This window comes from Vitis riparia, chromosome 17 (genome assembly GCF_004353265.1).
Source record: "Vitis riparia cultivar Riparia Gloire de Montpellier isolate 1030 chromosome 17, EGFV_Vit.rip_1.0, whole genome shotgun sequence".
NCBI classification, from domain to species: domain Eukaryota; kingdom Viridiplantae; phylum Streptophyta; class Magnoliopsida; order Vitales; family Vitaceae; genus Vitis; species Vitis riparia.
Genome location: NC_048447.1, coordinates 19,204,805 through 19,231,321, shown reverse-complemented (window position 1 = coordinate 19,231,321; position 26,517 = coordinate 19,204,805). Strand labels below are relative to the sequence as shown.

General features: G+C 36.9%; 2 protein-coding genes across 7 annotated transcripts in view; one reads left to right on the top strand and one right to left on the bottom strand.

Annotated features, from left to right (window-relative positions):
- LOC117905086 (probable serine/threonine protein kinase IREH1) overlaps positions 1–12,541 on the top strand; it is a 32,415-nt gene extending 19,874 nt beyond the window's left edge. For 3 of the 6 annotated variants that reach the window (XM_034817981.1, XM_034817980.1, XM_034817979.1), the window contains exons 11-18: positions 412–497; positions 2,505–2,593; positions 10,897–10,948; positions 11,055–11,111; positions 11,203–11,370; positions 11,494–11,571; positions 12,037–12,228; positions 12,319–12,541. In XM_034817981.1, coding sequence (XP_034673872.1) covers positions 412–497; positions 2,505–2,593; positions 10,897–10,948; positions 11,055–11,111; positions 11,203–11,370; positions 11,494–11,571; positions 12,037–12,120 — 614 coding nt within the window. In that variant the 3' untranslated portion in view covers positions 12,121–12,228; positions 12,319–12,541. Of the gene's footprint in view, positions 1–8; positions 120–411; positions 498–2,504; positions 2,594–10,638; positions 10,753–10,896; positions 10,949–11,054; positions 11,112–11,202; positions 11,371–11,493; positions 11,572–12,036; positions 12,229–12,318 lie in introns of those variants that run through there. The other 3 variants (XM_034817982.1, XM_034817984.1, XM_034817983.1) reach the window with 3 other exon arrangements.
- A 3,065-nt stretch (positions 12,542–15,606) lies between these two features.
- On the bottom strand, positions 15,607–18,796 carry LOC117904671 (probable inactive receptor kinase At1g48480). The gene is made up of 2 exons (XM_034817396.1): positions 17,233–18,796; positions 15,607–16,623 (listed from the first exon to the last, which is right to left on the bottom strand). The coding sequence occupies exons 1-2, from the start codon at positions 18,620–18,622 to the stop codon at positions 15,995–15,997; spliced, it is 2,019 nt and encodes a 672-aa protein (XP_034673287.1). The 5' UTR covers positions 18,623–18,796; the 3' UTR covers positions 15,607–15,994.
- Between the last annotated feature and the right edge of the window lie 7,721 nt (positions 18,797–26,517).

Genomic DNA, 26,517 nt, shown 5'->3' with positions numbered 1-26,517 from the left:
TTGTGCAGAACCCTATTGTGGATGTTAAACTGAGACCTGAATCTAACTGTAGGACTCCAAGCATAAGCCTAAGGCTAGATAATTTCTCTTCTACTAGGTAAGACAATAAAATAGCGTCATGCACAAAAATGGAGGTCTGCAACTGTAACCATGTGTCCATTGACACCAAAGGCACTGGGGATAACAGTGAGGTTTTATAATTTGTCCAATGCTGGGGTAGTGGGGGGGTGGAGAAATCATTTTTTTGTTGAACATTGGTCACCTTGGAAGTGGATTTTGTGCCTGGTTACTATGTTCAGTGCACAACAAGGCTCTGTGATGTTTAATCTAACTAGCTTATGGTTTTCAACTTCTGTTGATCACTCTTAAGGCTATAGAATTCATAATTTTGCATTCTGCCTTTTTCCTCAGGCACAACTGCTGATTGGTGGTCTGTTGGAGTTATCCTGTTTGAACTGATTGTTGGTATTCCACCATTCAATGCAGAGCATCCTCAGGTTACTCTCCTGGTTTTGACCATGCTTTTCTAGTACTTTATCAATAGTGATTATTTCATTTTTGTCCTTTGGTGGACATGCATTTTTTCTTTGCTTATTCTGTTTTTTTGTGCTTTTTTTCATTTATATTTTCTTTTTTCTTTTATTTTGTTTCAGTTTTTTTTTTTTTCTATGCAAGTTTTTTTTTTTTGGTAGATGGTAGTAGATTTTGTCTGATGGAAAAGATTTTGCACCTTTTAATATAAGGTACTTTATCACCCTCCCTTTTCAAACCAATTTACTGCCTTAGAATCCTATGTCAGAATGCTAGTTGTCACCAGAACTATATTTAATTGCTATTGTTTCATTATGAATATTATAATATGGAAATCTCGGACTACGAGTGCTTGTGATGCTGAATGACACATTCAAAAGTGCATTCTACAAGATGCTTCAAATGTCATCGGCTCCCTTCTTATTGACAATAGAAAAATATGCCCTTGAGGGAAAAAAATTTCCATCGTTCTTGATTGCTCTCCGCAAGCTTCTTTGCCCTCTCAACAACACTAGCCTCCTCTTTAGGTCTCCATACACTCCCACAATCACCTTCCTCTAAACTATTATGCTTTATCACAGATCCCCATGGCCACTTTCTGAGTAAAGCCTTGTTGAGAGGTCAAGGCTCCAAATTCCAAATCCCCAAATGTGTTTTCTGAAAAAGCTTTCAACCATCTTACTAAAATAGTCCAAATTCCTTTGACTTCTTTCCATTCTGCTCCTTATCTTCCTAGGAACCACAAAGACAGACAAAAATTAATCGCAACTAGGAGGAGTGCTCTTCAGAGGAGTGCTCTTCAGAAGAGCAGTCTACCATCTCTGGAAAATATTGCCTTGCCCAAGAGGCCAGCCTACTTTTGAACCTTACTGAGATCCATGCCAAGAAGGAAACACACAGTGGCAGCTCGTAGTACTTGGTGACAAAGCTGCTCACCCTGTACTCCCGATGATGGGCCAACAGCTCAACACCAGCCATTCTCCCTACCAGAATAAGTTTAGTTTTCTTGAAATTGATTTTCGAGCATAAAACCGCCTTAAAAACACAGAATGGCCTCCTGACACATAATACTTGCTCCTTTAGTAGTAGAATATGACTAATGAAACAATATCCTTCTCCTTTTCTTGCCCTTAATTATTTATATATTGGATCCTAGCCTCCAAAGGTCTTTCTATTAGATTCTTATGTGTTTTATTTTTTTTTGTGTACTAGCTTAACAAAGGGGAAGAAAAAAGAAAAGACTTTTTGGAATGCCAGGCATGGATAGATCAGTCTTGATTACACATTTGCTATGATCCTAGTGTATGAACCTTGCTATTAAGCACATTATTGGAAAATCGGTGGCATAATTTACCTATGGATTGTGCTTAACCTCCTTTTATGCTTAGGTGATTGATCATGTAGGTTGATAACTGTAACGAAGTGGCTAACATGGTAAGCTTTCTGTAATATCATGTCGAATCTCAAATAATCACATGTGCTACAAAGCATTTGGATCAATCTTGATTGCATATTCTATGATCCTAGTGTATGAACCTTGCCACTAAGCACATTATTGGAAAATAGGTGGCATATTTTACCTATGGATTGTGTTTAACCGCTTTTTGTGCTTGGGTGATTGATTGTGTAGGTTGATCGCTGTAACAAAACGACTAACAATAATTTACCTTTTGATACGGCTTTCTGTAATATCATGTCAAATCTCAAATACTCACATGTGCTACAAAGCATTTGGATCTTTCTATAACTACTGCCTATCAATCATCATATGGTTTATGACCTCTGAAGCCTGTTCTTATTATCAATCAATATAGGTGTTCAAATCACTTATGGAGTTGATGGTATTTTACATATTTATAAGTGTTTGTTTTCAAAGAGTTTGGATGTTTATAACTTGTGTTTAAGTTTGACAGCATCTGTTTTGCTATGGCTGCATTCTGATTTTCTGTTCCCTTTTTTTGTGCTGCTTCTAGATGATATTTGACAATATTCTCAACCGTAACATACCATGGCCCCGGGTACCAGAAGAAATGAGCCCTGAAGCACAAGATCTAATCCATCGGTAAGAAAAGCATTGTGTTAATTACTGTACTTAGAGTATTTTTCTTTGAAGTTATTTTATTTATTCCTAAGAGTAAACCAATCCAAAGAGCACTGGTTTATGGGTCAAAAAAGTTGATGAAGCATAGATGGTAGCTTTTTTGCAGAAGAAAACTGCTTCAATTTCTCTTGGACAAAGAAAAATATGATTTTGCCTAAAACATGAACAAAGTTTTGAAAATATCATAAAAAATTCTGTAGACAAGGGCACTACAGACTGTGCTGGAGACTCTGTGGGATCTGACTGAAAGAGGGAGTAGTTTTTGTGTTCTCTCACTTCTTGGCAAAGCCTTTTGGTATCCATGGTATACATCCTGTGTGTACCTTGGTATATAGTTTCTTTGCCGCAATCTATAAGTTCATTTTGCTCACTTATACATATATGTATGTATGAAAAAGATTGTAAGAAAATTTTCAAAAATCATGAGATGAGAGGGGGAAAGTGTTGGTTTGCGATAGAGTCGAAGACGTTTGAAGTTTCATTAGAGGAAGTTAGAGGGAAGCTAAGAGGTACCATTGTGGAGAGGAGTAGAGGGTTCTCCTCCTGGATCAAATTTGGGGTGACAAGTTTGAGAAAGTTTCTGGAAGGGCTTGAAGAATGCTGTAGAGAGGAAAAGAAAGGAAGATTAGTAAAAGCGTGGGAGGAAGAGGGTAGAAGTTCAGAGTGGAAAGACGTGAAAATGGGGCGGGGAGATACATCCTTTGTTCTGTTGTTGATGTAGAGACTAAGAGATTTTGCTTAGTTGTCCCTGAAGGTAAGGGTTTTCTAGGAGGTTGGGCCATTTTCGCTGAGAAACTTCAGGATTTAGGGGTAGTTACGCAAGAGGAAGTAAAGTTTGAAGAAGCTCTATGAGTTGATTCAAAGCCGAAAGGGGTGATAGTAGAAGGTAAGGATGAAAGGTGCATCGGAAAGATGGAGGGTGAGAAGAAGTCCTTTGTGGATGTGGCTAAGGAGCCGGCTGGAAGGCAAGGTGATGCTTTATGGCTTCAGGTTGGAGGAAGAGGGTTGAGAAATAGGGAGGAAGGGCTGGGAAGGTGCCTTGTTGGAAGATGGGATGACGGGTCAGTGGTGGAGACGGAGTTGCTTTCCGTTAGAAAATGGGGGGAGCGCAGCTAGAATATAAAAAATGGAATGAAAGTGTTGAGCATGGGAGGACCTTTCATGTTGTTGGAGTTCGAAGATGAAGAGGAGGCAGAGAGAGTACTAAAGAGGGGGACGCGATGATTTAAAGACAAAGTGTTGCGATTAGAGAGATGGAGTGAGGAGGCAGGTTGCTTGAAGGTAGGAAACCAAGCAAAAAAAGTTTGGGTAAGAGTGGTGGGACTCCCACTTCATTGTTGGAGTGTAGAAATGTTTAAGAGAATTGGAGACTGTTGTGGAGGCCTTGTTGAGGTGGATGGAGTAACAAAGAATTGTTCTCAGTTCCAGTGGGCCAGAATTTTGGTGAAGATCAGGGGGAATTTTTTTCTGGGAACTTCGCATTTAGTGGTTGATGCTTATTGCTATGAATTACAGCTGTGGTGGGAGAGGCTGCCATGGATATCTGAAGTGGTGCTGATGAAGAAGCTGAAAGGGGGTGAGGGGGAAAAGGCTAGGGAAGAATGGGATGTGGGCTCACACGCGGGGAGTAGCAGTAGCAAAGGAAAGGAGAGGTGGCGTGCAGCAAAGGCTGTTGGGGCAGATTCAATCAGAAAGGATGGAGGGAAAGAAAAGCATGATGGAGACGGGACGTTTGGTACAGTTGAAGCTTTTTCAACTTTTGGGAAGAAGGCTGGAGGTAAAGGGAGTGGAGAGGTGGGCTTGAGTGGGGGGGATGATAGGCTTGATCGTGGCAAGCTCGCTCATCAAGGTTCTCAAGCCCATCTGGATTGGGCCTTAAGAGAAAGGGGGACTTTCAGTGGGCCAAGGGACTGCTGGGAAGAGGGGCAGTCCAGTAGAGGGTTGGGGCGGGCCTATTGCGATGGCCCTTCAAGCCCTCTTTGGGTCGGGCCGGATGGTGTGGATTGCAGGCCCAGTTTGGGTTTGAAAGAAGGAAAGCCCACTGCAGAAGCTTCGTGGGCTCTCTCTCCTTTTAGGCCCACAAAGGACAGACCTTTAAAAGAAGCTAGGGCTTCTTTCGGTCGGTCGCGAGCAGAGAGGTGGTTTGAAGAAGAGCTCTTGGCCGGCGGGATGGTCTCAGTAGCAGAGAGAGGGGAGAAAGGAAGGGTTTCCCTTGCGGACGCATGGCTTTTGGAGGAAGATGCCAGGTATTCCACCTTTGAGCCTTCTGGTTTTTGGGGGGGGACGAGTCTCTTCTTCTTCTCTTTTTTCTGGGGTAGAGGGGGCTATGATTGAGGTGGAGGAGAGTTGCGGTTTTGATGCCTTGGTGAAGGAAAGTGGAGGGAAGTTAAATATTAATCCTTCAAGAGTGTGTCCGGCAAAAGGAAGGGTCGATCAGAAGGGAGCGGGCAAATTTTTTTTTTTGTTGGAAGAGGGGAGGGACAATATGGTTGGGAAAGAGGGAGATGATGAGGAGTCTTGGAGGTATAGTTGTCTGACAAGATTCTGTCAGTGTTTGGGAATGCCATCGGAGGGCTTTGAAAGTGAGATATTGAAACTCCTTAACAGAATAAGAGAAAGAAGGGACTGTTCTGTGAGGGTCACCGGAAAAAAGAGGAAAGGTCAGAGACCTTCGAGATTTGATCGTGAGTTGAAGAAATTTGAGTGGTCGGTGAATTATGGTGGAATAGAAGGGGATCAGGGCCATCAAGAGTCTGTTAGATGAAGCTTAGAATTATGTCGTGGAATGTAAGGGGGGCAAATGACAGAGACAAGAGAAGATTGATAAAGGATGTAATAAAATCACAGAAGGTGGATTTAGTGTGCCTCCGGGAAACAAAAATTCAGGAGATGTTTAATGGAATGGTAAGTAGCCTCGGGTTGGAAGATGCTTGGAGTGGGGGGCTTTAAATTCTGCGCGGGGGGGGGTGGGGGGTGTTGTGGTGTTTTGGGATAATAGGGTGTTGCAATTAGTGGAGATGGAGGTGGGTAAATTTACAGTTTGTCAATTTAAGAACTGCGATTTTTTAGGAGTATATGGGCCAACAGTGAAAGTGGAGAGAGGAGCTCTTGAGTGAGCTGGGGGCAATTAGAGGCTTATAAAATGAGCCATGGTGTGTAGCAGGAGATTTCAATATGATAAGATTCCCTTCAAAGCGGAGTAGAGAGGGGGGGGGGGGGGGGTTGTGGTGTTTTTGGGATAGTAGGGTGTTGCAATTAGTGGAGATGGAGGTGGGTAAATTTACAGTTTGTCGATTTAAGAACTACGAGGTTGGGTTTTGTTGGTGTTTTTTAGGAGTATATGGGCCCACAGTGAAAGTGGAGAGAGGAGCTCTTGAGTGAGCTGGGGGCAATTAGAGGCTTATAAAATGAGCCATGGTGTGTAGCAGGAGATTTCAATATGATAAGATTCCCTTCAAAGCAGAGTAGAGGGGGGAGGGGGGGTTGGGGTGTTTTGGGATAATAGGGTGTTGCAATTAGTGGAGATGGAGGTGGGTAAATTTACAGTTTGTCGATTTAAGAACTGCGATCCCTTCAAAGCGGAGTAGAGGAGGCCGTATATCCCTGGCGATGAGGAGATTCTTAGAGGTGGTTGAGGAGTTAGAACTAAGGGATTTGCCTCTTCAAGGGGGGGTGTTCACGTGGTGTGGAGGTCTCAATAATCGGTCAAAGTCAAGAATTGATCGGTTCCTTATTTCTGAGGGTTGGGAAGCTCATTTTCAGGGGACCATTCAAAGTGTACTGGCTAGGTCGGTTTCTAATCACTCTTCGATTCTTCTTGATGGGGGAGGAATGAGGAGAGGGCCCACGCCTTTTAGATTTGAGAATATGTGGCTGAAGGAGGAGGGCTTTAAAGAGGTGCTGAGACAGTGGTGGGAGGGGATTCAAGTGAGCAGATCAGCTAGCTTCATTTTGACTGAGAAATTGAAGGCTTTAAAACCAATTTTGAGAAGTTGGAATTAAGAGGTTTTTGGGCAAATTGATTCTAAGAAGCAGAATGCGTGGTATTTAATAGATTACTGGGATAAGGAAGAGAGGGTTCGCTCTCTATCAATGGAAGAAGAAGAGGTTAGGAAGGAGGCAAGGGAGTTATATAAGAAGTGGGCCTTATTAGAAGAAGTGTCTTAGAGGCAGAAGTCTAGGAAAATTTGGTTGAAAGAGGGGGATAGAAACACCAAGTTTTTTCATCAGATGGCTAATGCTCCAGAAGGAGGAATCAACTGAATAGAATAAAGGTGAATGGGAGGTGGTTTACTGAGGAAAGTGAAATCAAAGAGGAGGTGAGCAGAAATTTCCAAGGCCTGTTGGCAGATCCTGGTGACTGGAAGCCTGGTATAGATGAATTTTGAGAGGTTGGAAGAGGTGGATGTGGAGGGGCTGGAGAAGCCATTCTCAGAGGAGGAGGTTTTTGAAGCGCTGGCAGGTTGTTGCGGAGAGAAAGCGCTAGGCCTAGACGGTTTCTCAATGGCCTTCTGGCAGTTTTCTTGGGATTTTGTGAAGGAGGGGGTTATGAATTTTTTTAGACAGTCCCATGAAACTAGGAGATTTGTCAGAAGTCTGAATGCAACCTTCGTAGTGTTGATTCCTAAGAAAAGGGGGAAGGGGGGGGGGGGGGGTTGAGGACCTGAAGGACTTTAGGCCAATAAGCTTGGTGGGAGGGCTATACAAATGGTTAGCTAAGGTGTTGGCTAATAGATTAAAAGAAGTGTTAGTCAAGGTGATATCAATGTCTCAAAATGCTTTTGTGGAAGGGCGGCAGATTATGGACGCAGTGCTGATCGCAAATGAGGCAATAGATTCCATTTTGAAAAGTAATAGAGGGCAATTCTTCTCAAATTAGACATTGAGAAAACCTATGATCATGTGGACTGGTCGTTTCTGTTAACGGTGTTGGGGAAAATGAGTTTTGGGGGAAGGTGGTGTAGTTGGATAAAGTGGTGTTTATCCACTGTTAGATTTTTAGTCTTGGTGAATGGCAGCCCAACGGGTTTTTTCCAGAGCTCAAGGGGTTTAAGGCAAGGAGATCCCCTCTCGCCTTATTTATTCGTAGTAGTGATGGAGGCTTTTAGCTACTTGCTGAAAAGAGCAGTTGTTGGAGGTTTTTTGACGCCTTGTATGGTTTGGGGAAGAAGGGGTGAAGGGGTCCAGATCTCACATTTACTGTTTGCTGATGACACGTTAATTTTCTGTGAGGCTAAAGAGGATCAGTTGACACATTTGTGCTGGTTGTTAATGTGGTTTGAGGCTTTGTCAGGGTTAAAAGCAAATCTGAAAAAAATGAACTGATCCCAGTTGGTAGAGTTGAAAATGTGGAAGAGTTGGCTGATGAATTCGGTTATAAAGTGGGAAATTTGCCCTCCACCTATCTAGGAATGCCTTTGGGTGCTCCTTTTAAATCTGTTGGTGTATGGGATGAAATAAAGGAAAGATTCCGAAAGAGATTGGCTATGTGGAAGCGGCAGTACATCTCAAAAGGGGGGAGGATTACCTTAATTCGGAGTACTTTGTCCAATCTACCGATCTATTTCATGTCTATCTTCCAATTACCTAGGGCGGTTAGGATGAGACTGGAAAAGATACAAAAGGATTCTCTGTGAGGAGGTGGGCCTCTTGAGCAAAAACCACACTTAGTAAGGTGGTCGATTGTGTGTGAAGACAAAAGTAAAGGTGGTTTGGGGGTTAAGAGCCTGGGTTCTTTCAATAAGGCTCTCTTTGGCAAGTGGGCATGACGCTTTGCAAACGAAAAAAGGCCCTTTGGAACCAAGTGATTAGAAGGAAATACGGGGAGGAAAGAGGAGGGTGGAGATCTTGTGAGACTAGGGAGGCCTATGGAGTTGGTTTGTGGAAAGCTATAAATAAGGTGGGACAACTTGTGAGCCCTTTTTGGCTTTGAGGTGGAGGATGGTAAGAATGTGAGCTTTTGGAAAGATAAGTGGTGTGGAACCAACCCTTTATGTGAGGCTTTCCCTTCTTTATTTGCTATAGCAACGACAAAAGAGGCTTGGGTAAATGAAGTTTGGAAAGCCGAGGGGGAAAGGAGAGGAAGTTGGACTCCTAGTTTCAATAGGCCGTTTAATGATTGGGAGATGGAAGAAGTGGGAAGATTACTTTGTTGCTTGGATGGGAAGATGGTGAGGGTGGATGAGGAGGATAGGGTGAGATTGGTGGAATAAAAAGATGGAGTTTTTTCGGTAAAATCCTTGTATAGGGCGTTGCAGCCTGTGTCTGTTGCTTCTTTCCCTTCAAAGATTATTTGGATGTCCTGTGCATAGCCCAAGATTAGCTTCTTTGTGTGGGAGGCTTCGTTTGCAAAAGAGGGGTTGGGCTTTGGCAAAGAGGTGTTTTCTGTGCCAAAAGTGTGGGGAGTCGATTGACCACTTCCTCCTTCATTGTGAAAGAACAAGGGAGGTGTGGATGTTACTACTCTCTTTTTTTTGGAGTTTCTTGGGTTTTTCCGCATTTGGTAAAGGAAACTCTCATAGGCTGGAGAGACTCTTTTGTGGGCAAGAAGAGGAAGGTGGCATGGCAAATGGGACCGTTATGCTTGTTTTGGGTTATTTGGAAGGCTAGGAATTCTATTGCTTTTGAGGACGGTGTGCTGTCCATTCAAAAGCTAAAAATTTCTTTTGTGTATTTACTTTGATCGGAAACCAAATTGTGGATAAAAGATGGTCCTTCGACCTTAATAGATTTTATAGAATGGGTGTGTATGCGTTAAGGGAGAGAGTTTTTTGTTCTTTCCTAGTGTTTTGGGTCCTTTTGTGAGGGGGTGAGTTGATCTATACTGTATCTCTGTGAGTCGCTTCTTTAGTGCCTCTTTACTATACATATATTGCTTATTGATAAAAAAAAAAATGTATGAAAAAGATTGTCCGAGAGACCCTGTTCAGTTCAGATGTGGATCTCAAAATCTGTATGGATGATGAGGACTAGTTTGACTCCACTGCCCGCTTCACTTTTATTTTTGCTACCCATTGTATTCGTCTTGTGTACCTTCGCATATAGTTTCTTCTCAATGATTTTAATGGACTAATTTTGCATCCTCCAAATTTTCTCTATGCTGCTTCTTTTGATGTGTTTTGCTTATAACTGAAGCATCATGGTTCCAAAAACATGGAAATAATGAAAATAATAAGAATGACATGGATATCATTTGAAGAATGGTAGAACTCAATGATAAATGTGGAAATTGTCAATAATATTTGAGAAGTGCTAATAGGGACACTAGGGCATCATTTAGAGTTGCTGTTTCGAACAAGATGCATATGTAACGAATATTGGCATCTAAGTCACAAAAAACTGATTGTGCTTGAGCATACGAAGGACATCAATTTATGTAATACAATTATGTGTTGATGGGAATATCTAGGTGTTTGATCATGTTCTAATACAGGTACAAATTCCATATGATGTTCAAATATTTATAGTCCATTACTCTTCATACCCATCCTGAAAGGATTCATTTTCAACCATAAAAAACAATTTTTAGATTGTCTAAGTAAATATGAAACTGCGGTGTTATTTACATGAAATTGAGAAGAAATAATGAAGATATTTTACAAGGAATTAAATGTATTATATCAAAGTTATTTCACATTATCTCCCATAAATTTATTTTTCTGGGATAGCTTATTATTTACACTAAAGAAAGCCAACAAAAGCTTATTACATTTAATTTTATGACTGCTTTTATCATCCTGAATATCTGGATTTCGATTTATTTTAGTAACTAATGTTTAAAAGACATCCACCTTAACCTTTCTCTCTTACATTTTTCAGTGGGATTGGCCAACGCATGGATCTGTCTAATTAATTTTAAAGTAAACAACTGTATTTATAAATTTACTTTTATATGTGATCTCAAAGCTCTCCTCCTGTTCCCAACTAGGTCAGTAAAAAATTAGTAAAAAAATGAAGATATACATCCTCCAATCTTTATGAATGTCCCAATGTAAAATCTTCCTCAGGTTTGGAGATTTTGTGTAAAAAATTTCTGGATGGCAGCTGGCTACAAAGAAAGCATACTTCACCTAGATACAGCATCTCTGGAGATTGATTGTTTCATGCTTTCAAGTTGCTAGGTGCCTGTTAGATGTTATTTCCCTCATCCTCTCATTTGACTTAATGAAATATTTTACTTAGTAATCATGACAAAATATACCCATTCTGGAGAATCAATTATGTTTGTTAAAGTAACTTCAGACCTACTTGTACATTCTTTGCAGATTATTGACAGAAGATCCTTATCAGAGACTTGGAGCTGGAGGAGCATCAGAGGTTATCTTGTTTCTTTATATAGAATTTGGTGTTGAAACTTATTACTGTTTAAGCACCTTATCCCTTTTAGATCTGGAAATAATTTGAACCAAAATTATTGATCCAGGTGAAGCAGCATGCATTTTTCAGAGATATCAATTGGGACACACTTGCTAGACAGAAGGTTGGATTCTCCTCTTTGTCATTCACAATATAGTTGCAAATGCCATCTACTTTTACTGACATGACAATACCAAATGTTGTCCCATTGGCAGGCTGCATTTGTTCCCTCCTCAGAGAGTGCACTTGATACTAGTTACTTCACAAGTCGGTACTCATGGAACCCCTCAGATAACCAGGTTCTGGCCAGTGAAGAGGATTCCAGTGATGACGGCAGTATGAGTGGTAGCAGTAGCTGCCTGAGTAATCGCCAAGATGAACTGGTACCATGATGTTTTTTCACAAAAGCTACTCAAAATATACAAAATGAAATGATGAGTGTTTTTTTAATTTATCGTTGGTAATTATATTTTGTGAAGTTGACCTGCTTTTGGCAATGATGACAGGGAGATGAATGTGGAGGTCTTGCTGAGTTTGACTCGGGCTCATCTGTTAATTACTCCTTCAGTAATTTCTCATTCAAGGTATCCCTTTATCTAATTAGGCAGGATTGTTGTCTAGATTACTGCTTTATCGGCCACTGAAGTTGCTTTAAATGATGTGTCATAAGGTAAATAGGTAAACATCTACTTTTCTCTATTGTTGTCATGTTCTAAAGTACCATTGAGACACTTTCTTTCTTTTCATTTTTTGTTCTGATGAAAACCTTGTGCTTGAACCTATTCAAAATTTTCAATGGGGTATGAATTTCTCAGGTTTGTTTAAAGAAAAAGTTTGGACAGAAGAATTGATGATATTTTAACAAAGTCAAATAGCAACTTCTTGATAGAATATGCAAAATCATTTTAGGTTGTAATGAAGCTTTTGAGAATGATAGCTTTGGGTTAAGCTAATCTATGTCACCCTGCTTCATCCTTCTACCTACCTAGTCTCTTTGGTTTTTTTTTTTTTTTCTTGCCTTTTTCTGACGTTTCTGTTGTGGACTTCAGAATCTCTCACAGCTTGCTTCAATCAACTATGATTTGCTTACTAAAGGTTGGAAGGAGGATCCCCCAACAAATCATAACGCGTAACTTATCTTCTGTGCCAAATTGGGATTCAAATTTTTTTACAATGGATCGATCTTTTGGGCATCCTTGGGGGCTCAAATCACCTCAGTGTTGTTTGTACACTCTGTAAATGTACGTCTTTCTAACCTTGAATTGCATTTCATTTTTTGTTTATTTTGATGCAACTGTCTAAACGGATGATTTGATATTTTGCGGTTGCAGAGATAGAAGAAAAAACTTTTGAGAATGAAATTGTCTCGGAATGTGCTCTCATTCCTCAAATAGAAAAGCCCCACACTCTGGCATTCCAATTTTAGGGTTGAGTTTGTTTTGTAACAGTTGAGGTTGCTGTTGTAATTTGGACCTTAGTTTACATGCCTCAGTGTTTGTACTCTTGATTTCTCCTGCATGGTAATGAGAACACATTCCCTTTTGTCCAATTTCAGATGGAACTTTGCCATTAAATGCTCTTCTCCTGGAATAATAATAATAATAGAAATAATAGTATTAATATTGATGCTGATGATAGGGTGGCAGATTACTCACTGCCTAAGCTTTTAACCAATAGTCTGATTTGACTGTTTTTTTAGCCATTTCCACTGAAGGTTTGTAAAGACCACCCTACCTTGGTTTTTTTTTTTTTTTTTTTTATTTCTTTTGAATAATGCAAATATGAAGATGTTCAAGATTTAATACAAATCAAATTAAAGGGGAATAAAGCAAAATAAAATATCAATTAAAAACTAATGTGTTGAGTCACTGTCACACCAGAGAAGAATAATGGTTTGGATTGAAGAAAAAAATGCCTAGATTTTGAAAATTTAAATGATTATCAATTAAGTAATTTTTTAATCATTGGAAAAACATAATTATGAAATAATTATAATTATTCTTAAATATCATGGACTAATAGTGGATAAGTGTTTTCAATCCATATAAATAAAATAAAGCACCTTTTCTTAAGCTTTGAAATGAGACTTTCAAGCTTGGAAGGTACGGGGAAATCCTTACTCAAAGCTTCAATGACTCTTCAAAAGCCATTTTTTAACCTCTTCAGGCTCATATTCAAAAGTAAAAAATTTCAAAAAAACATGTTTTAAAAGAGAATAAGAATCCATTCAGTAGTGATTTTAGGAAGCACTTTATCATTTTTAACACTTAAAATTTTTTATTTTTTAAGTATTTAAAAAACTAAAAAAACTTTTAAAAATCATTATCAAACACACTCTAAATTGAATTCAAGATGACAAAATGATTTGAAGGGAAGAAAAACATGTTTTGGAGTTCTCAACCAGCAAAGAGTGTCTCAACTAAAATTAGAACTCATCCATTGCATCTATACCAATTTTTTGTTGGCATATTTGAAGTCGAGATATTCTTTGAAAGTTTGCATAGCTATGAGTGCTTAGTATTAGATTTAGAGAGTCATCTCAAGTTTATTGAAGAATTTAGGAGGCTTACACTACTACTTGGAAGCTCAAAATAAAGAAACATCACAAATTCATGTATATACAATTAATCACAATATCAAGTGAGATCACATCTAGTAAATACACTCAAAGAAATATGTTGTGTATGATCAAACACATCGAGTAAACTCACTCAAACATGTTGCAAATGCATTTAAACGCTCCCTCAATAAGATTAAATGCTGTCAAAGGGAATTGAGTTTCAACTACTAAGAAGACCCTAAATGCATAAACACTTAGGGTGAGACTTCTATAATTTACTGATGGTGTACAAAAGTGATAAAGCTTCTTTAGAAAGGAGTGAGCTTTTGGAGAGAACTTTTGGAAGAGAGAGGGATGGTGGGTGAGTTGAAATGAAGTTAAGGCCTTTGTATTTTTAAATTTTGGGAGGTAGGGAGATTCTTAAGTCATCTTCTTCATGCACTTAGAAGGCTGATCCAAATTATACATAGGGATCATAAGGCTGAGGACAATAAATGGAATCAGATACTCAACCTGAATATTGTTGCTGAAGATTGAAAAAACAGAGTTATTATTGTTTTAGGTGAAAGGACCTTCCCTTTGCAAATAATAATGCAATTATGCAAGACAATTATATGCATAAGAGAACGGTCATCCTAAAGACAAACCTAACAAAATCATCAAAGGGACTAGGCTTTGTTTGGCAGAAAAAGGAAAAAGGGAAGGTTTTCAAGACATAGCAAAGGATTCTAAAACCTGACTCCAACACTAACAGTTTTAAGCTTTTGGTCAAATTAGTAATCTAGCTTAGGCAACTCTATATGCTCATTTTGCAAATCAGTAATCTAGGATTTTAGACAACACATTATATTCTTTATTATTTGGAAATTCCAACTCAGATGAAACAATTGTATTGACCATAAGGGTACACTCCCAATGCTGAAAATAGTACAGCCAATGACATGTTTCTCTCTAATATTTTTGACAAAAACCCAAAGACATAAAGCTAAAAAAATTGAAAAAATAAAATAAAATAAACCCACGCCCGGCCATTCACTAACCTTTCACATGGCATGGGCCCATGGCTTAACTCTAGCGTGACTCATATGACCAACATAGATTAAGAAAAAGTTTTCTTTTTCAGTATAGCACTTTTTGTTTCCATTTTTTAAAAGGGAAGATGTGCCTTGGGGGAAGGCCCATTAGTCCACTGTGCATGAGAAGTGTCCAATATTTGTATTATGTGGCTGGGTCTTGTGTTTATTATAAGAAAATGGTCCTATATAAAGATAAGAGAAGAGGACAGCACATTCAAGAGACAAACAAATCCAATATTGGATGATGGAAGGTATATCTTTGTCCTTTTCCTTCATTTTCTTCCATCCATTATAAAAAACATTTTCAAATTTCTAAGGGCTTTGGATACCAGAAAATTTTAACCCTAACAAAGGACCACAGGTCCACAACATCATACTGCCTGGTCACTTTCTTTTTGGACCTGGCCCCTCCATTTGCCTGCAGTGGTTTGGAGCCTTTGGACCACCACCAACCTCTTTTTGGCTAGCTTTAAGGGATCCCATCATCTACTAAAGAAAAATTATTGAAAACCCTTCAACCACCACTTTCCCATCATATAAATCCTTTCCCACCCTAAAAAACAAATCAAAGAGCCAATAGCAATTATGGCTTGTGTGTCTAAGATTTAGCATTACTCAATTCACTCTATTGGAAGAAGAAATCAAGAAAATCAAAGAAACTATTTGAAGTAAAGCATCAATAAAAGATGAAAATTATTATAATGTATTTGCCACCAAAATTGTGATTAGCAAGTGTCCAAAATTCATTTTAAAAAAAGAACAAAACAAAACATATAGTAAGTCATGATGAACTCGTTTATAGCAATTAATCGAGAAACTCCATGACAAACTCTCTTTCATGTCATTAACCAAATTCCAAGGAAGAGAAAGTAAATAATCAAATCAAGTTTGGCTTCTGTAAAAGTAATAAAAGGATAAAAACATCTTTACCAAGGTGGGATTCACATCAGATGAGCAGAGGACTGATTCACATGAGGAAAAGATTAGCTTGAAAGCAACTAAAAACATATCAATCTCAACAGATTAAAAGTTGAATCCAAAGCAAAAGCAAAAGCAAAGGTAATAATTACATCAACCATCATCCACCCAACAACAACAAATGGAGCAGAGATTCGCCCCCAAAGTATTGAAGATAAATAACAAAAGAGAAAAAGAAAAAAAAAAAAAAGGAAAAAAGGAAGGGCTACTAAATAGAGAATAATGGGGGAAAAGGAAAAAGGGGAGATAGGACATGAACAGTTGTATGTTAATAAAGATGAGGCCCAGAGTAAACAAACAACAAAAACACCAGATTTCACATGCTGGGATGGGCACAATAAAATGAGAATGGTCCTTTAATTGATGAGGAGAAAGACTGTGTCGGTGACCAGCTCACCGAGAAGACAAATCATCCACATCATTGACTGGGTCGGGTTGTGGGTCTTGATATTCTCGCAGACTAGAGCGACAAAGCTCCTCAATCCGCTTTGTTACTTCAGATATTGGCGGGCGCTTGTCAGGGTACTGAGCAGTGCAGTCTATGGCAAGTTGTAAGAGCTGAACCATCTCCTCCTCAACATTCTGGTACCTGAGGAGCTCGAGATCAAAGACCTCTGAAGTCCACTCCTCACGGACTATGGACTGCACCCATCTTGGGAGGTCAACCCCTTCCTCATTCAAGATGGCATGGGTGGGGGCCTTACCTGTCAGAAGCTCCAAGATCAACACACCAAAGCTATAAACATCAGCCTTTTGAGAGACCTTGCGAGGGTCGGTGACCTCTGGGGCACGGTAGCCAGCAACCCTGTTAGGTGTGGAGGAGGGCCCAACAAGATGAGCCAGGCCAAAATCAGAGACCCGGGCATCATAAGACTTGGTGAGGAGGATATTTGATGATTTAATGTTTCCATGAGAGACATTAGGGCCTTGAGAGTGTAGGTATTCAATACCACGAGCAGCTCCAAGAGCAATCCCTGATCTGATTTCCCAATTCAATGGAGTCCTACCTGCTCCTTTGTTTCCTATAACAAGATTCAAGAGAGATGGTAATGTAATAAGGAAAATGCTAATCAAGTGTTTCTAGGGTTCCAGAATCCAACTTGCTAATACCAAATTCTTAGTAACCACAAAAAAATTCAATGGATAAATTGGCTTAAAATCAAGTGAAATGGAGCCATAACAGGTAAAACAAAAACATATCTACACAATTTGGCAACGCAAAGATTGAAACGCAGCAAATGCAAAACTCTTCCCTACATTTATACAGCAATATATACACCAAAGGTAAGAACAATCGAAGAATTCAGGCAGGAAGAAACAAGAATAAAATAATTTAAATTTTTAAAACCCATTCTTCGGGACACATAATAATCCCTGAAAATGATGCAAAGAAAGCAAAAGTTATCAAGACACTATAGTGTTTCTATCAAGTTTGAGGAAGTTTTAAGTAATCAAAGATACAAAATTGGGTGAGAACTCCAACGATGATGTTAAAGAAATCATGGGCTATAGGCATCATAACAATTCATCATCAAACACACTTGAAGAAGTAAAATTATAACCACTCAACAGCAAAGAAATATACTTGATTGTATGGAGAGAAAGCAGAGTAGAATAAAAGAAATGCTCACCATGGAGTAGTGCAGACAAGCTTCCCATGGGCATGTAATCGTACACAAGAAGCTTCTCATCCCTGCTATAATAGTAAGCCCGAAGGGGGACCAAATGTTCATGATCCATGGCTCCAACCCCTTCAATCTTCTCCCTGAATTCATTCTCTGAAATTGTCACGTCCTTGAGCCTCTTCACAGCCACCACTGTCCCCATCTCCAAAATGGCTTTGTATGCCGTCCCAAATGTCCCCTTCCCCAACACCTCTGCCGATGCTCTCAACAAATCCTCCAAATCAAACACCCTCGCTGCATTCCCGAAAAACACCAGTCTTTTAGCCCCGCCATTGCTCATATCTCCCTTTGCATTTCCATTCCCGGTCATTGCCGCCGCGGCAGCCGCAGCTACCGAATACCCATTTCCGTTTTCTACCTCTCCGATTGGTTTCTCGCCCGGAATCTCAACTTCCGAATGCTTCACTGCCGCCACATCCACCGCACTCGTCTTCTTTCCCCTCTTCTTTCCGCACAAAACAAACAAAATTATCAAAATTAAAACAAAACCCACCACCGATCCGATCACAATTCCGGCAATGGCACCACCGGATAACTTATGCTTCTTGTCATTCTTAGGGACGATAATGTCATTGCCGCCGGAGCAAGATTTTAGCGGCGTACCGCACATAGAGTTTCCTAAAAATGCCGATGCCGGCATTGAACGCAGAGCCGCCGGAACCTCACCCTTTAATAGATTGAAGGACACATTGAACTGATCAAGGTCTAGGGTCAAATCGGGGATTGAGCCACTGAGGATATTCTCCTGCAGATACAGCGTCTTCAACCGAGTGAGCTTGTTAAAGTCCGTCGAGATCTCGCCGGATAAGTTGTTCGCGGCCAGGTTCAGGCGAACAAGGTTGGTAAGACCGAACAAAGACGTCGGGATCTCGCCGGAAAATGCATTCCCAAACAAGTAAAGATTCCGAAGATCGGCACAGGAGCCAAGATCCGACGGCAGAGGTCCCTCCAAGGCGTTCATCCGGAGACTGAGAACGCGAAGTTCAGTCAGGTTCCCGATAATCCCAGCTGGAATTTTCCCCGTCAGGGAGCAGCCTGGGAGACGGAGGCCCACCACCCTGTTTTTCTCGCACTTAACTCCTGCCCATAGGCAGGGGCTATCCTGACTCACATTCCACAGCAAAGTCCGGCCACTCACCACCTTCCGCAACCCAAGAAGCGCCGTCCTGTCGGCCGCCAGATCTGATTTTCCGGCAGGCAACATTTCGACAATAACCAAGAAAACAACTAGCAACACTAGTCGGCGGTGCTCCATCCCACAAAACCACCACCGCCGCCGTTTTAATGGTGGCTGAACATTAACATTATCATGAAATTCAGGCAATGAGGATTCCATTTCTAAGGTTTAAAACGAGAGAGAAAGAGAGAGAGAGAAAGATAGAGTGAGTGTGGACTACGCTCCACTTTCATGAATCCGCATTGCTGGTAGAGAGTCTGTCTTCTCTTTAGAGAGAGAAGGAAGAGAGAGAACGCAGATAGTCAGTGTGTCCAGGCTGTTTGCTACTAAGACAAATATCAAAAAAAGGAAACCCTAGCTGTGTGTTCTGTTTGGTGAGTAGTAGTGTGCCAGTCAACTTTATTATTTATTTATTTATTTTTAATTTTTCTTTTTGTCTTTTGTTTTTTAACTCTTTTTTTAAAATAATACAAATGAAATATTATTTACATATTAAAAAATCTGAAACAAATTACAAAAAAATACCAAATTTTGTGTCTAAATATATATATTTTTTAGCATTGTGAAAGAAAATTATTTAAAATAATTATGAAAGAAAATTATTTAAAGATATAATAGGCAATCTAAATATAAATTCTTTTAATTAAAAAAATTATTGTGTAAGTTATTTTAAGGATCCTAAAATCAAATCCCAAACGGGGCATTAGCCACGTAGATCTTAAGATGTCAGATAAAAATTATCAAGTAAATGATGTGTACGTTTAAATGTTTATCTATGTGAAATCTTCCATTTATTTTTGACAAAAAATAAAAAAATAAAACAAATTAAGAATAATTTAGGGTATAATGCTTGAAAAAATAAATATATTTCATCATTTAAAAGGGTTTTATTAATTGTTTGGTAAATCATAAGTTACTAAAGACATTTTTAATAGTATGTGTTAAAATTTTCATTTTTGAGTCCTTTTAATTTATTAATATGCATCCAAAGATAGTTAATTGCTTAGCAAATAACCATTAATTGCTTCCTTTATTTTATTTCTAATAAAAATAATTAATTTGGCCTTTGGTTCATAACTTTGGTCTAGGTAACATAAAGTGGTTTTCCAAATTATTGCCATTGTTCTTTAATTTTTTTTTCCTTTTAATTTATTATTCATTAGTAAAAATAAATTATAACTGTTTTATGATTTTTATTGATATAATCTTGTGTTACATGTGACAAAATATCTAATATCTCTATTCTACCACATCATATGATAAGATAACGAAGTACAAAAATTATTTCCTACCTCTAGATTTTGAGTCGTCTTGTTTTTATTCATATCTTGATCGCGCATCAAATCACAATATATTGGATAAGAGAAAAACTCTTAATGCTATAAATATCAATTGGACTTAAAACGGATAATATTTACATGGTTATGAGTGAATTACCACAAATGGTATCACAGTGATCCTGATCCCGATGTAAACCTTTGTTTATTTAACCCTACATGGGATATTTATCTAATTGATTCTATATTTTTTTGTTTATATCACGAGAATTCCTTAGACCTAAAGTAGATAATATTTATAAAATCAAGAGTACTTCGTTACAAATTTTACTTAGAATCTAAATGACACGAGTACTATGGTCTAAAAAATCACGTGTTGTTGATTTATGAAGATGTTAAAGTTATTGACAGGGAGGTTTCTTTATTTCAACCTTTATTAATGTTCTTGGGTCATTGTCGCAAAGGGAGTGTCTTCTTAGCATGATATACTTTTTTGGTCACCATGCTTTTCCACCGCTAGTGATTGATAATGCCTCGAGGCCTAGATGTGGTTCTTCAACCTTGAATGGAGAAAAATGTATCCCCAGGTGGCCAACATGTCTTTCCACCACCAGTGATTGATAATGCATGGCTTGATTCTTGGTAGTACTTTTTCAACGTTGAAGAAGAAAAATGTATCCCATTTGAAGATGACACATGTGGCCAAATTCAAGTATCTTATTCAACTAAAACAATTCTATCTTCTTACGAGAATGTGAAACTTTTTTACTAGAAAATAATAATAATAATAATGATTTTCTCGTATTTGATTTATCATAAAAAAAATATATATAAAAAAAGTAATATAATTATAATTAGTAAAAAAAAACTCACATATTTATAAATTATTTAATCTTTATATAAATAATAAAATAAAATAATTTTGAAAAATATATAAAAATAAATCTATAACATATGCCTTAACATAATTATGTCAACCTACATTAGATTACCTATCACAACCATTGATATGGTCTTGATATGATCGAAATGGTTTTGACATTCATAAACGCTGATGGGTAATCCGTAACATGACGTATCTCTATAGTTTGAGATGTCTTATTTTCCTTCGGTTTTAACTACTCATCAAATCATAATCTATCATATTTAACATATGTTTTATGATTACCACCCTATTTAGAGTCTAAATAAATTCCACAAGTGCTATGCTCCTAATATATATATATATATATATAAAGTAATTGAGGTTATTAAAAGTGAGTTTTTTTTTTGGTTTCCACCTTCTATTGTTTTTGTGCTTAGTCACAAAGGGGGTGTCTTCATGGTATGAATCCCTTTTTCCCATCATCATTTCCTCATTTGGTCAACATCAACTTTCACCACTATTGATTGATAATCCCTTGAGGCCTAGTTGTTGTTCTTCAACCTTGAAGGAGAAAAATGTATCCCCATATGTGGTCAACATGTGTTTTCACTACTAATGATTGATAATGCCTTAAGGCCTAGTTGTAGTTATTGTTTTGCTCTTTTTAAGTTTCATGTCTTGTGAACCTAAAAACTTCCATAAAGCCCATATCCACCTAATTTAGATAACAACCATGAAGAAGATCTAATAGGCATTTAAATGAAATCATGCCTAAAATATTTACTAAAAAGGGAAAATAAGATAAAAATTTATGTATAAAATCAGACATCGTAGTAATAGAATTATTGATAAATACATGTTCAGATTATTAGTGACAAACAATTGATGGAGTTAGAAAATACGTTAATGGGGTAAGAATAATAATTTATTTTCAAGAGAGGAAAAGGAATAAAAAATAGTTAATTAATTATGTGGTAAACAATTTTTTCTTATAAACCAATCGAAGATTTTTTTTTTTTTTTCAAATTTCACCCCCCACTCCAAAGCCTTCGAAGCCTTAATCGGCTTTGTCATGATGACAAAGGGATTCATACAAGCTTAGATGATTTAGTACAAATAATTGTTTGCTCCTATTTATAAAACATTTCTTATTAAATTTTAATAAAAATTTGAACAAAATTACCTATTTAACAAGTAGACATAGTTTAGTGAGATTTTTTTTAAAAAAGGAAAAGTTAGATTAAGATGATGAACTAACAATTAAGAGGGACAATAGGATGAGTATTTTGGAAGACTTGTCTCACTTTGATCCATTAAGTTTATGAAAAACATAAATAGGTTTGAGGTAGATTTGAATTTCTTTTAAAAAAAAAAAAAAAAAAAAAAAACAACCCAAGTTGGATTCAAGGCACGTTTGGATATCCTATGATTAAAATTTCATTGTTATCTCATATCCGGTTAAAATTAATATTCTATCCTATCATGCCAATTACCAAGAAGCAACTTTGGGGACAGAGCAACCATGGAGACAATGGGTTCCTTCCGTAGGACACCTGCATCTGGGCACTCAAGGCCACATTTTGAGAACCCTTTGGCCTCAAACTGAGACCTGGTCAATGACATGCCCTAATCCAAAACCAGTCCAGCAAACAATTGGTACCAATCATGAAAACTGAAGGGAATTCCTGATTTTTCTGCGCTTGAAACAGGGACAAACGGTAGGTGATGTTGAGAGTTGGCACCATGGTATTAAATTTAAAGGGCTTGTCTCAAGGCTCCCAACTGTTAATTGCAGAACCAAGATCTTACCAACTGCCATCCAAAAATTTTAAAGCATAATAATTTGGGAGGTTTGGGCTGTTGCAATCATGTTATTAGAGTACTGAAAGTAGGACCAATCCACCTAACATTTGTGGGTGCAAATCAATAAGGTGACACATGTGATCATGAGGGAAAGTTGTGGGTTTTCTAGGGTAGGCTGTGGACTAGCTGTTCAAGAAGGACCTTAGGAATTAGGATCCAATCCAATTTCATTTTTGATACATATTTATTTGGGAATTTTGTGGTTGTTTTGTTGTTATTTGATTTTTTATTTTTTAACAATTAAAATTTTAGAAAAGGCCTTTTTTTTTTTTAATTGATGGCAAATTTTTTTAAAAAAATTCTTTTAGATAAACTTAAAAATGAGAAAACTTAAACTGCATTATTATGATCTTAATAACATTGATATCTAACTTATAAGTATAGAATATATATTAAATAACAATCATCATATAACTTTCATCACAAATATAAAATACTTTTAAAAAAAAAATACGAGAGACTCGAAATAGCACTAAATCATTATCCATTGAAAAGTATGATAAATCATAATATATAATGTGAAAGTATCATATACTTAATTTAATTTAATTACTTTATAACCTAATTTATATTTCATTACCTTATACTTTATTTTATTTTTCTTTAATTCTATTTATTTGTATCTTGATATCATATATTTATAAACCTTCATCTAACGACTTAAATTTTGTCATATGTCTTTAATAGTCAAGATTATAAGCTTAAGAGTACAAAATTGACACCCTAATATTTTCCCTTAGGCTATTTAAAAAAAATAAAATGTCTTAAAAATGAAAAGAAATACTTTCCTTTAAAATGGTCATGTGCCCTTGAAAGAGGAAGGGGAGGGTAGGCAGCATTAATGTGCCAACAAAATTAAAGGATGTTAATTGAGGAGTATAATGAAGGGGAAGATTTTAGGTGAGAATGTGAAGAGACTTTTTTTTCCCTAATTTTGGGGTTAATGACATGAAAGAATTAGTCTGCCAACCACACCTCTACCATTTAAAAATCTTGAAATTAGCTGCCTCTGGTTGGAAATTAAGGCCTGTCCCCCTTTGTTGCTTCTCCACCACCATCACCCCCCATGTGGACTCCCAGCCTTTTCAACTCCCAACTGATTTTCACATTTTTGAATATCTCATTTCTCTGCTCATATCTTCTTCCCTTTCCTCTTTCCCTTGTGGGTCTCATAAATTTTAAGGGTCCCATTCTCTGGACTTGTGGATTCTCTTCATGTGGGTTCTGCATCAATCATTAGTCAGTGACTCAGTGTCAATGGCCATTATTTCATAATTGTTTATATCTAAATTTATGGGTGTTGTTGCAGGCCATTTATCCCTTAGAATTGGTTAAGCAAACTTGTATAAGGTATCAAAGTTGGTAGCTTGATTTGATGATTTTTTTTTTATATCTTTATTGAATTATTTATATTTATTTTCATTACCTAATAATCATATTATTTATATCTAATTTTTTTATATATCAATTATTATTATTTGCAATTAGTTTTTATACCATATTTATATTTTAAAAATATAACACTAAAATATGTTTTAGAAACAGTTTTTAAAAACAATTTTTTATTTTTTAAAATACGAAACAGAGTTGTGTTTTAAATGTTTTTTAAAGTATCTTAGAAAGAACTAAAAAAATGAAGAATAAGCGAGAACTTTTTATTATAATACCTTGATAAAAAGAATAAATGGAGAAAATTATTTTTTATTTTTGTATTCACAAAAAAAATTTGTTTCTAAAGATCATTAACAACTATTTTTAAAAATGACTTTTCCAAAAAAGAAAAAATTTTGAAAACTTATCCAACAAGTCCAATCAACTTTCTTTACCATTCAAGATTGTGGTTGCACCTTCATTTACTTCCATTACTCTTTCGATGAAAAAAGTGGGTAGAATAAATCTTGGTAAGAATATGGAAAAGGTGGTTGTGATTTGGTAAAATATTGAGGGATACAAGAAAATTGGTAAACGTAACAAGAAAAGTAAAGGCCAAGGATTGGTGTGTATTGGATTTTATTATTTTAACCTTATTTAGTAAGTTTTCAATGTTTTCTTGGATTTTAGGCAACTCTAGTAGTTTGCCTAAAATTTTAACCTTATCTAGTAGTTTGCCTAAAGTTTGATTTTGGATTTACCTTAATAAATTTAAGGTTAACTTTTCAATGTTCAAATACAATTAAAATTGATAAAAAAAAATATTTATTTTAAAATTATTTAATACGAGGGATATTAAGCAAAATAAGTCTGAAGATGAATATAAAAATAATTTATTAATTTTTATTTTTAATCTAATTTTATTTTGTTTTTTTTTTTTTCAAATAGAATTAGACCTATTGGGTCGAGTTTAAGCGACCCTCAACACAAGCTAGTCCTAGTGTGGTGGTTGAACACAATGAGCATAGAGTAGAGGCACATATTTATGAAGAACCATTATTTTTGAAAGATTGAAATATTATTCATTAATGTGTTTAAATTATTTTTTAGAATGAAAATAAAAATTTAGGGTTTTGGGTTCCTCTTTAGTTGCATTGTAGGGACAACGAAGCTTGAAGAAGGTGGGCCATTCCAATCTTCTTTTCTTGCGGGAAAAACCAACCTTGATGTCTCAACATTGAAATTTCAGGTTTCTTTTGTGCTACTTCATTGACTATGAAAATTGTTTCTTGTTTCCATGGCTGAAGTTGATTCTTGTCCCACTTTCCATGGCTCTTCTTTTCTTCTTCTTTTTTATTTCTCAACATCTTTTACCTAAAGCTATGTTTACTTCCTCACGGCAAAGTTTGAGAGAAAATGTAAAAAATTAATTAATAAATAAATAAATAGAGAGAAAAAAAATTAAAATTAGTAAATTATTTTTATGTCATATTTCAAACTATTTTATTTATTGAACTTTTCTCTATAAAGATTAATTAATTAAAAAATATATAAATTTCTTATTAATTTTAATTATAATTGATAAAGATTGAATATGCAAAAATTATTTTTTTAACATTTTTTTTCTTTGGTACTTTCCAAAAAAATCAAACCTAGCAAAGCAATGATTAATTTAATTTTGACATAAAATTTGGCAAACTAAGTTCGCAGTTGGGCCCAAAAATCTTGATATGGGTGCACGTACAAGGCCTAAACCAACTTTATGGCCCACACGCATGTACAGGACCCAACTATGGCTCCCATGTTGAGGCCCAAGTAGAGCCCAACACATAAAATTTTGCATTTTTTGAATTATATTGGTTTATATAATGTAATTTTAGGTTCTAAATTCTAATTGAATTGATTAAAACTTGATTTGATAAATTATCATGGAGATAATTTTCTTTCATATCGCAAATCTATTGAAGTTTGCACGTGGTAGTACATTTTTGTTAGAGCCATGGGAGTCATTTTTTTCCCCCAAGTTCCTTTATTAACTTCTAGGGTTCCATTAGGTGGCTCTTAAACCCTTCTTCCATTTTATCTAAATCTACTTCTTGACCCTTTTCTTTCAAGGAATTAACTTATTGAGCTTTTCTATAATATATTTGTAATTTGGCTACTTAATCAGCTACTTTATTTACAAATTCTTCCTCTTCTAAGGAGGTTGGAACATAGCCTTTTCCTTTCCATTAGGGATAGGATCAGAAGAAATTAATTCTTTCATAGCCAATAAATTTTCTATCCTAGTGGTCTACTTCCAAAGGATTTTAAGTATAAGTTAGTATAATTATTTTGTTGGATAACCACTAATTGGTGACCCTATACTTCAACCTTTTTTTTTGGGGAAGTTGTGTTTTCATGGGCCAATATGGTAATAATATTGTTTTTGGAACCCAGGTTTGTGAAATGGGAAAAACATCTGTTAATGTGGAAACTTATATCAGTTTCATGCACTCTGAGCTGGCTGTGTTTTTTCTACCGAGCTTGCCCCTCCAGGTACCCATTCCTCTCATCTTTCTACACTCTGTCACGGAGGCGAAGCAGAGGTTCCCACAAGAAAACCCTAGCGTTCAGCCGTTCTTTCTTCCCTCTCTCTCATTTTTGCAGTCATTCCTCTCATCTGTCTTCACTCCATC